The 11,297-nt window shown below is 41.5% G+C and overlaps 1 protein-coding gene across 1 annotated transcript; it reads right to left on the bottom strand.

The window, feature by feature from the left end:
• Positions 1-3,760: 3,760 nt before the first annotated feature.
• Positions 3,761-10,871, bottom strand: LOC148146234 (putative G protein-coupled receptor 139). The gene is made up of 2 exons (XM_087998618.1): positions 10,733-10,871; positions 3,761-4,653 (listed from the first exon to the last, which is right to left on the bottom strand). The coding sequence occupies exons 1-2, from the start codon at positions 10,869-10,871 to the stop codon at positions 3,761-3,763; spliced, it is 1,032 nt and encodes a 343-aa protein (XP_087854744.1).
• Positions 10,872-11,297: the final 426 nt, after the last annotated feature.

Raw genomic sequence — 11,297 nt, forward strand, 5'->3', positions numbered from 1 at the left:
GGAAGTGATAAGGTAAGGAAACCGTGGTTTACTACAAAAATTGCATCTCTTGTTAAGAATAAGGAGGAGGCTTATGTGTTGATGAGGCAAGATGGTTCAGATAAGGCGATGGAGTGTTACAGATCAGCAAGGAAGGACTTAAAGAGAGAGTTATGAAGAGCAAAGAGAGGATACAAGCAGTCTTTAGCAAATAGAATGAAGGAGAACCCCAAAGCTTTCTATAGGTAAGTGAGGAATAAAGGGATGATTAGGGTAGGAATAGGGCCAGTCAAAGACAGAAGTGGGAAGTTGGCTGTGGACCCTGTGGAGATCGGAGAGGTGCAAAAGGATCATTTCTCATTGGTTTTCACTCAGAAAAAGGAGAATATTGTAGAGGAGAAGAATGAGGTGCGAGATATTCGACTAGAAAGGATCGAGGCTAGTGATGAACAGGTGTTAACAATTCTGGAAGGAGTAAAAGTAAACAAGTCCCCTGGGCCGGATGGGATTTATCTGAGGATTCTCTGGGAAGCTAGGGAGGAGATAGCAGAGCCTTTGGCTGTGATATTTGTGTCATCATTGTCTATAGGTTTGGTACCAACGACTGGAAGATTGCAAATGTTGTGCCCTGGTTCAAGAAGGGCAGTAGAGATGACCCAGGTAATTATAGACCAGTGAGCCTTGCTTCTGTTGTAGGAAAGGGTTTCAAAAGGATTATAAGAGATAAGATTTATAATCATCTAGCAAGTAACGATTTGATTTCAGATAGTCAACATGGTTTCATCAAGGGCAAGTTTTGTCTCACAAACCTCATTGAATTTTTTTGTGAATGTGACCAAGCATGTAAATGAGGGTAGGGCAGTTGACATGGTATACATGGACTTCAGTAAAGCCTTTGATAAGGTTCCACATGGTAGGCTGTTGGAGAAAATGCAGAATCATGGAATTGAGGGTGATTTAGCAGTTTGGAATAGAAATTGGCTTTCTGAAAGAAGGCAGCAAGTAGTGGTTGATGGAAAATATTCATCCTGGAGTGTGGTTACTAGTGGTGTGTCACAAGGATCTGTTTTGGGATCACTGCTATTTGTCATTTTTATAAATGACTTAGACACAGGTATCAGTGGTCGGATTAGTAATTTTGGAGAGGACACTAAACTCGGTGGAGTAGTGGATAGTTTGGAAGAATGTTACAGGTTGCAGGGGAACTTGGATTAACTGCAGAATTGGGCTGAGAGGTGGCAAATGGAGTTTAATGCAGCTAAATGTGAGGCGATGCACCTTGGGAAGAATCAGTAAGGCAGAGTACTGGGTCAATGGAAAGATTCTTGGTAGTGTGGATGTGCAGAGGAATCTTGGAGACCATGTACACAGATCCCTGAAAGTTGCCACCCAGGTGGATAGTGCTGTTAAGGAAGCATACGATGTGTTTGGTTTTATTCACAGTGGGATTGAGTTTCAGAGCCGCAATATCATACTGCAACCATATTTTGGTCCCCATATTTCTGGAAGGATGTGGAAGCATTGGAAAAGATGCAGATGAGATTTACCAGGAGAAAAGGTCTTATGAGGAAGGGCTGAGAGAACTGGGCCTGTTCTCATTGTAAAGAAGGCTAAGAGGGGATTTGATAGAAACATACAAGATGATCAGAGGATTAAACCATGTCCTTGGTTTGCAGAGAACTTCCAGACGTCCTATGACATTGGGATCAATTGTTTGTGGACTTGTGTTAAATGATCGAGGTAAAGACAAACTTTTGAGTTAATTGCTGATAAAAACAGAGACAGCAGAGTAGGAATACAGGAGAATGGTATTCATGGAATCAATTATTATAAAACCATGAGACATAGGAACAGGATTATACCATTCATCAATTGAATTTGCATCTCCATTCACTGAGTTGATCTGGTAATCCTCAAATCCACTTTGCTGTCTTTGACCCAGAGCCATTAAGTCCCTGAATAATTGCAATTTTGTCTGTCTTAGCTTTAATATACTAATTGTTCTAACTTTGACACCCTTCTGTGTTCAAGAGTTGCACAGATTAACTACCCTCTTAGAGATGAATGTCCTCTTCACCGCCATCTTAAACATATGATTACCAACAATAACATATTTGCAAAACAACAGAAAACACTTAAAGAATATGCTGCTCACAAAGTCCAATTGTTTTTATAAATGCACAGTTTTGAGAAAGTAAGAGTGAAACCTGTGACTGATTCTTATTATACCTTCCAACATTCTCCTCAGCACTCCTGTTCACGTCCTCTTTCAAGAGTTACATCCTATGGTTTCCTTATTTGTTCTATTGTTTTCTTTCAACAGCACTTCTCTATTTACTGGTCTTCTTGTGACCCTGTTTGCCACGTGTCCCATCATTGTGTGTTGCTCTGACTCCAACTGTTTCTAACCCCTGTTCTTCCAAAGTGAATATTTAACCAAAGTTTGTGAGAAGATTTGTGGCTCGGGTGCTCGTTGCTGTGGTTCTGTTCGCCGAACTGCAAATTTTTGTTGCAAACGTTTCGTCCCCTGTCTAGGTGACATCCTCAGTGCTTGGGAGCCTCCTGTGAAGCGTTTCTGTGGTGTTTCCTCTGGCATATATAGTGGCCTGTCCCTGCTGCTTCCGGTTGTCAGTTTCAGCTGTCCGCTGTAGTGGTCGGTACATTGGATTCAGGTCGATGTGTTTGTTGATGGAGTTTATGGATGAGTGCCATGCTTCTAGGAATTCCCTGGCTGTTCTTTGTTTCGCTTGCCCTATAATGGTAGTGTTGTCCCAGTCAAATTCATGTTGCTTGTCGTCTGCGTGTGTGGCTACTAGGGATAGCTGGTCATGTCGTTTCATGGCTAGTTGATGTTCATGGATGTGGATCGTTAGCTGTCTTCCTGTTTGTCCTATATAGTGTTTTGTGCAGTCCTTCCATGGGATTTTGTACACTACATTAGTTTTGCTCATGCTGGGTATCAGGTCCTTCATTCTGGTGAGTTTTTGTCTGAGTGTGGCTGTTGGTTTGTGTGCTGTTATAAGTCCTAGTGGTCACAGTAGTCTGGCTGTCATTTCAGAAATGTTCTTGATGTATGGCAGTGTGGTTAGTCCTTTGGGTTCGGCATGTCCTCGTTCTGTTGTCTTTCCCTTCGGCATCTGTTGATGAAATTGCGAGGATATCCGTTTTTGGCGAATACCTTTTATAGGTGTTACTCTTCCTCTTTTTGCAGTTCTGGTGTGCTGCAGTGTGTTGTGGCCCTCTTGAATAGTGTCTTGATGCAACTTCGTTTGTGTGTATTGGGGTGGTTGCTTTCATAGTTCAGGACTTGGTCTGTGTGTGTGGTTTTCCTGTGTATCTTAGTGGTGAATTCTCCGTTTGGTGTTCTCTGTACCCTCACGTCTAGGAATGGGAGTTGGTTTCCCTTTTCTTCTTCTCTCTGAATCGGATTCCTGTGAGTGTGGAGTTGATGATCCGGTGTGTTTTCTCGATATCCGTGTTTTTAATGATTACAAAGGTGTCATCAATGTATTTGACCCAGAGTTTGTGGTAAGACTGTTTGTTCTAACCTTTGCATTACTGCTTCTGCTATGAATCCCGAGATCGGTGAGCCCATGGGTGTTCCGTTGATTTGTTCATATATCTGGTTGTTGAATGTGAAGTGTGTTGTGAGGCTTAAGTATGCCATCTTTGTTGATGGGTTCAACGTCCTGTTGTCTGTTATGTCTGTTCAGCAGGTTGGCTATTGTTTCTCTGGCTAGGGCTTTGTCAATAGAGGTGACACTCTTACTTTGTGCTGCTCTCAGTTGTTTTGTCTATTCACGAATTTATGAATAGATATTAGGGGATATTTCAACATGCTCTTCAAGTGCTCTCTGAACTTGGACTGAGTAGCCACATAAATGAATGTGTTTGTGCAGCAGCTTAAATTTCTCAGCATATAGGCAAGCACTTCAAGCATCCCATCAGAACTGACTATGGAACCATCAATATCAAAAAAGTATATAATGTAAACAAACCACAGGAGGATGAAGGTGCCCGATATCGTAAAGAGTAAAATCATCGACTTCCTTCTGCTCTCTATTTCTTGGTCACTGTGTTTTTCATCCCTTTTGTGATGCTTCAGTCCCATACGAACTCGACTGGCCATTAAAATGTGTCTGACTGTCATAGCATTGAATAACAGAATTAAACCGAATGGTAATAATGGTGTCAAAACCTTTTCAAACATCCTAAATCCAAACCACCTTGGATCTCTAAAGTAGATTTGCTTATTAGAACAGCGCCATTGTACGTTGTTAATTACCGGTTTAGGTTTATATCTGAAGTAAATGGGAATGTTTTTTAAACATAGGAGAATGCCAGTTGTTGCTAGAATCACAGTCGCAGTTTTCTTGGTGCAATATTTCAATTTCAGTTTCTGACAAGAAATGGCAACAAATCGATCAAAAGTGAAAGTCACAGTGAACCAGATAGAACAGTCTATGGCTACACGGATCACAACATAGAGAGGTCGACACACGGAAGTGAGCTTCACGACATTCAATGGGAAAAAATAATTGTTGATTCGACGGAGTATGACCTCGGTGATAATTACCAGGAAATCCATCAATGCCATGGCCACCAGGTAACGAGTGGTGCAAGTGGAAAGTCCACACTTTCCCTGGGACAGGATCACAATTGCTATTAAGTTAACTGCAAAAAAAAAAAAAAACCTGGTGAGCAGACTTAATCTTTCAAGGACAAATAAAATCAATTCTGAGCTGAGGTACAGATTATATTTATACAGAAAACGTGCACTGGGACCATGTCACAAATAAAACAACCTCAAACATTAGTCTCTCCTTCTGAACCTGTTATCTCACTGCTCTTGGGGCAGATACATAACTACAATGCATGTCATTTTCAGCAGTACAGCGTCATTAGCATCAAACAAGCAACAAGTGGCTGTTACTGAAATTCAGTACAATTTTAGCCGAAGAAATACTTTGCGTACTCCTCTGCAATTGCAGTACAAGCAGGGTCAGACCCACATGGCCAAGTGGCCTTTGAGATCACTTCTCTGGAAACACATGACATACAACTGTTGCCATTTCACTTGTAGACCTATCAGCTTCAGGAAATGAAAATAGACCATTCCCAGTCAGGACGCAGCAACCCAGCATTTTGTCTTTCAGAATTCCCCAAGCTTCACAACAAGGAGCACGTTTTTATTTTACAATGTGAAGGTGCCATCATTATTTGGTCAATGTGTTTAGTGCATGTTAAACAATCCTTTACATGTGAATGCATATGATCTCTAACACCAGGTGACTTCAACATTTTTGGTTAAATTAGCTTTCGCTGAGACAGACGGTAGCAATATATTTACAGCCCATCCAAAGAATAACATTTTACTTTTGCCATTCTGTACTTTAAAAATGTTTTTTTTTCAAATGTTGGAATTCCTTTTTTCTGATCTACTAGTTTCATTTCATCATCTAATATACATCTCTTATATCTTCCTGAAGAGTTATGGAATATCTCCTTGCACATTTCCATTTCTTCTCTGCCTTATGTTTCCACATTCGACCTTTGTCAAGACGTCTTCACACTATTGTAATGTTTTATTTTAGACTTATCTAATTCAAGTCTTTCCAAATTGAGTCTGTATGTAATACTACAGCATTTTATGTTCACTTCTGTCTCTAATAGGATTTTATTATTTATCCTGCCACAATATTTTTTCCCAGCTCTAAAATAACTTGCCTGCTGGTACTTTCAGAAAAGGGTTATCGTCAGAACTGTCCTCAATCAAAACTGTCTGAGTGTGGCATCAAGCAACGCTTGCAAAACTGAAATCATCTCAGCTCCAAGACATCTCTGTGTGAGTTCCTCAGTGTCGTGTCCTAGGCCTAAACATCTTCAGCTGCTTCATCAATGACCTTCTGTTCATCTAAGTTCAGAAGTGGGGATATTTTCAGATGAGTGCACAATGTTCAGCACCATTCCAGACTTCTCAGATACTGAAACAGTCCATTTTCAAATGCAATAAGTTCTAGACAGTACCTAGACATGGACTGACAACTGGCAAGTAACAATCACATCACATAAAGGCCAGGCTACAACCATGACCAATAAGAGACAATATAACGACTGCCTTGTAATATTCAATGGTGTTACCAGCACTGATTCTCCTGCGATCAACAGCCTGGGCATTACTATCCAACAGAAAGTCAGCTGGACTCACCACATCACCACACTGGCTACAAGAGCAGGTCATGGCTTGGAATACTGATGCAAGTAACTCACAATGTGTATCCCCAAACTCTGTCCATCACCTGCAAGGAACAAGTCAAAGTGTGCTGGAATACTTCCCACTTGCCTGGATGGTGGAGCTCCAACAACACTCAAGTAGCCTGACACCATCCAGGACAAAGCAGCCCGCTTGATTAGCTTTACATCAACAAGCATCCATTCCCTCCACCACCAATGCTCAGTGGCAACAAAGTGTAACATCTACAAGTTGGGCTGATCCTCAGATAGCACTCACCTAAACTCACAGCCACTTCCATCCAGAAAGACAAGAGCAGCAAATACACAGGAACATCATCACTTTCAATTTCACCCCCACACCGCAAACTCCTAGTGCCAAGCTACTTACCATTCTGTCTTGAAAATATATCACCGTTTCTCCACTGTCACTGGGTCAAAGCACTAGAGTTACCTTCCAAATGGCATTTGTCCAAACACAATGCACATTAACTGCAGCGGTTCAAAAAGGCAACTCACCACCATCTTCTCAAGGGCAAGTAGGGATGTGCTACAAATGCGAGCCAGCCAGTGACGTCCATATCCCACAAAATGAATAACAGAAAGAATGATTTTCTAAATCAGATCTCAATTCTACCCTTTATATTTCAATTTGCTAAAGCTTTGTGAAATTAAATCATTTACAATTATTCCAGCAACAGCATTTACAGCTCAATTATTCTCTTTATGTTTAGTTTATTTTAATCTTCATCTCACAGGCAACTTATTGTGAAGGTGTTTATTTTATCAGAGACTTCAATTAACTCACTTTTTTTTCATCTTCACATGATATCTTGGTTTTGTCTTCACTAAGAAAGACACAAAACAAGACAACACAATTGTTGGAGAACACAGATTCCTTGAAGGGAGATGAATTGAATGATTACGAGGCAAAAGGTGGTGGGGAACTTGATGAGAATAAACACCAATAATCCTCAGGGCCAATAGGGCGCATCACAGAAAACTTAAGGAATTGACCTTGGAAATAGTCAGTGCATTGGTGGCTGTCTTTCAAAATTCTGACATCCTGGATTAGTTGCTATGAATTTCAAGTTGAGAAATGGGCCTTTTATTTAAATGCAGTCAAAGGGAATTCTTGACTAGTTAGACTGACACCGTTAGTCGGGAAAATCTTGAAGTCCATTGGAAAACATTTGCTAGCAGTGACAAGATCAGATAAACTCAGCGCGAATTTACGAAATTTATTCCATCCTTGAACATTACTAGACGTTTTCATGGACCATAAATAATAAAGTGAGTCGGAGGAACAATTGTAAGGCTTTATTGGACTTTCAGAGGGCTTTTTCGAAGTTCCACATAGAGATTAGCATGTAAAACTAAAGGGCGTGGAATTGAGGGAAGTGTACTGTCATGATGAACGTGCCAATTGGAGGACGACAGAAAAGAACAGGAAGAATTGGGAATTCATCTGAGAGACAGGCAGTGACTGGTCAGGTAGCACAGGGATCAATAATTGACCTCATCTATTCACAATACATATTAATGATTTACATGAGGGAACTTAACATCTTACTCTGGCACTGCAGATAACTAAAGTTGGTTGGGATGGTGAGCTTTGAGGAATAAACTGAGATATTTCAGTGTGTTTTGTACAAGGTGAGTGAATGGACAAATGCAAGAAGATGACGTATAATGTGGATAAATGTGAGGTTATCCATTTTAGCAAATCGGAAAGGCAGATTATTATCGATATATTGATAGATTGATAAAGTGGGAGGTGTAATGAGATGAGTGCCCTTGATTAGATTAGATTACTTACAGTATGGAAACAGGCCCTTCGGCCCAACAAGTCCAAACCGACCCGCCAAAGCGTATACCACCCAGACCCATACTCCTACATTTACCCCTTCAGCTAACACTACGGGTAATTTGGCATGGCCAATTTGGCATGGCCAATTCCAGACAATGAAGATTAACATGCAGGTGAGCAGGAGGAGACAAAGACAAGTGACATGTTGGCTTTCATAGTGGGAGGATTCCAGTACAAAGCGCAATTATCTACAGTTGTTGCATTAACCCCTGGCAGAGCAGAACTGTGCTATGAAGAGAGACTATCAATTAAGATTATACTCACTGACCTTCAGAAGGGTGAGAGGGGAATCTCATCAAATTTGTAACATTGGAAATAGACCTGGGCAGGTTAACAGACGAAGGATGTTTCTAATGACAAGTGAGTCAGGAATCATCTGTCACGGTCTACGGTTAGGGCATAAGCTATTCAGCACTGAAATAAGTGGAAATTTCTTCACCCAGAGAGTGGTGACCATGTGGAATTCTTACCTGATCAGGCAAAAATATTCAAGAAGGTTTCAGAAATAGTTTATAGATCGCAAGGGATCAAAGGATCTCAGAAGAATGCAGGAGCAGTCTACCGAGATAGACGATCAGCCAGAATGATACTCATTGTTCAGGCACGCTCTGAATGCCCTACTCCTGCTCACATTTGCTATGTGTTAGGGTTTGCTGGATTGGCTGGGTTTGACAAGAGGTGTTCCGCAATCCTGGGAAATGATTTTCTCACAGTTTCCAACAACAATCTTGTGTGGAATCATGGAAACTAAATTCAGATGTTGTTTGATTTAGCACAGAGGTGACCACAGAGCTCGGTCCCATCCTTCCAGGGTCCCTTTCCACTTTGGTCCTGGGTTTGCTGGAGCTTGGTAAGCTGTTCCTCGCAAACCCGGGATGGATCCGACAGATCTCTTTGCCCACAGCCACTCAGGCTGTGCTCTCAGAGCTTCCACACTCTACAGCCTCTGCTCCATTTTTTGTGCATGTTCAAAACCAAGACACATTGTAACTGCCCTCCCCAAGTTTCATTCTGCATTGTGTGGTCACACGCTCAGGTCTCCTTGAAATATCTCCAGCAGATCACAGCACAGTCTCCAGCAAAACATTCAAGTCCTTCCACTATCTTTCCAGGAACAGAATTAATTGGAATGCCTATTTCCAGCAAGTTACTTGCTGGGTCCATTGCAATAATCAGCTCAGAGTAACTAACACTGGCGCTCAGTGCACAGGCACAGAGCAAGTGTGAGCCAATGCGTGAGTCAATGCGGGGTTGACACCCCTTTCCAATATGGAGCTTCACAGCCAACTCCCGATGAAATGGGTGAGACCCCAACACATTCAAATTCATTGTTTCTGAGCTTCATAACACAGCAATGTATCACAGGAGAAAAATAACGAGGACAGGGAAAGATACAGCAAGGAAAATCATTCACCTTAATATAGAGTAGGGTCATTACTTACTGGAGTATAAGTTTCCGAAATATGGGGTACAATCAGGGTATTCGGACTAACTGGAGGAGTGTGGCCTTCGTGAGTCCAATATAAAATGGAACTATTAAATAATGAGACTGTGAGATCATGTGAAATGATCAGTTATATCGTAATCTGAATCTACCGAGCAGAACACATCGAGACATAACCAAACCAGGCAGAAGACACTTTGCCGACCACGCTGATGCATTGGTCAGTAAATTGGACTAGTTGCAGCACGGAAGCAGGCACTGATCACTCTCTTGCTCGGTATACCTGCACTAGATCGTGACCGAGCATGGGGAAATTTCCAGGTTCTGCTGTAAATGACTGGAAGTGGTGCTTCCTTGAGTTCATGTCTCTGTATCTGCGATACACTAGTAAAAGACAAATACTGAGGGAGTGCAGATGTGAAAATCGCTATTAGACACAGAGCAGAGGGAAATCAGTTTAAACATAAGCAACTAATAGAGATTTGGGAATGAGACAGAACGAGACAGAGAGCGATATCATTAACAGACGTCATCACGTGTGAGAATTTTAAAGTGGAGACACTGCAGGAGTTAACATTGAAGCTCACAGGGAATGAGAAAGGGAACGGATTTCGGTCGAACCTCGGGAAAAAGCTGTGGAATCTTTGGGTGAGCTTTGGTGATGCAGTTTTGTGAACGGGAACGGGGTCAGCAGGGTCCTGGGAATACCCAAACTGGATTTCACATTTCATGCTTTAAGCAGCAGCTGGGTTGATCTGGTGAAAGATGTTCTTGAGGGTTTATTGAATACAATGAATAATGGTCAGGATATGGGGCCAGGAAATCAAGCCACGGATAAAGGGAGGACAATATATGTGGAAAAGCTGTTGCACTTTCTGATATTGGACAGGGATGGAATGGAATCCGAAGAAGGAAAAGTAGTTCATTGCCTGAACTGAAGACAGTGATTTTTATGTTCCTAATCTGTAAAGAATGGTGACAGGATCAAAATGAATTGTAGTTTACAGATGAAGCTGAGCAATGTCCCTCTTGTGTGTCGCCCAGAATCAAAGAGAAGACAGACAATAAGCAATGGTTTGCAGAGTGATGTATAAATTCAGAGTCTCATCAGCAGCAATAACAGCAGCAAGGGCAGTAGAATAAATGAAAAGAATAACAATAGAGTTAAACATGGTTTATAGAAATAACAACTGGACAGTGAGACTTACCAGGAACACCAACAATAGCCAGGATAGGATAATAAAAGAATTCAGTCATGTACATTATGTAATGGATTCGCAAGGATAATGGAATCTTATCATAAAAAGCAGAAAGGGCCAACAGATCCCAGTATACAGTCCTGTCCATTGTTGTATCATTCATGCCCAGTATTACTAGATTCTGGTCCATTTATGAAATATTCCAGCCAACTTTGTTCTCAGATTCTAATCTCTCCTTTCCCCGTCTCTAGAGCTGTTGAGTGTCGGAGATGCTGCTGCCACTGACCGTATGGAGTGTCACATTGAAATGAGCCTGCTTTTAATAGAAAAGCAAATTACTCCAGTGTCACCAGTTGAATCCATGGAGACTAACATTAATTCCAGTCACTAAACAAACAGGTTCATTTCAGCTGGGAAACAGAGCAGCAGGTTAGGAAGTGGAGGGACTGAATTGAAGGTAGATGTTAGAATCAGTAATTCCAAAAGGAAGGACAGAGACAGGTTCATGAACACTGGTGCTAATGGGCTGAAGTGTGTTTATTTCAACCCAAAGAACACTATGGGTAAGGCAAAT

This window comes from Chiloscyllium plagiosum, unplaced genomic scaffold (genome assembly GCF_037043375.1).
Source record: "Chiloscyllium plagiosum isolate Xiang-an unplaced genomic scaffold, Cpla_swu_hap1 HiC_scaffold_21, whole genome shotgun sequence".
Classification (NCBI taxonomy): domain Eukaryota; kingdom Metazoa; phylum Chordata; class Chondrichthyes; order Orectolobiformes; family Hemiscylliidae; genus Chiloscyllium; species Chiloscyllium plagiosum.

Excerpts from the sequence above, each read along its gene's own strand:
- LOC148146234 (XM_087998618.1), bottom strand. The coding sequence starts at position 10,871 with ATGGACAGGACTGTATACTGGGATCTGTTGGCCCTTTCTGCTTTTTAT. Across the intron at positions 4,654-10,732 it reads GGCTATTGTTGGTGTTCCTG|TTAACTTAATAGCAATTGTG; the intron begins GTAAGTCTCACT and ends TTTTTTTTGCAG.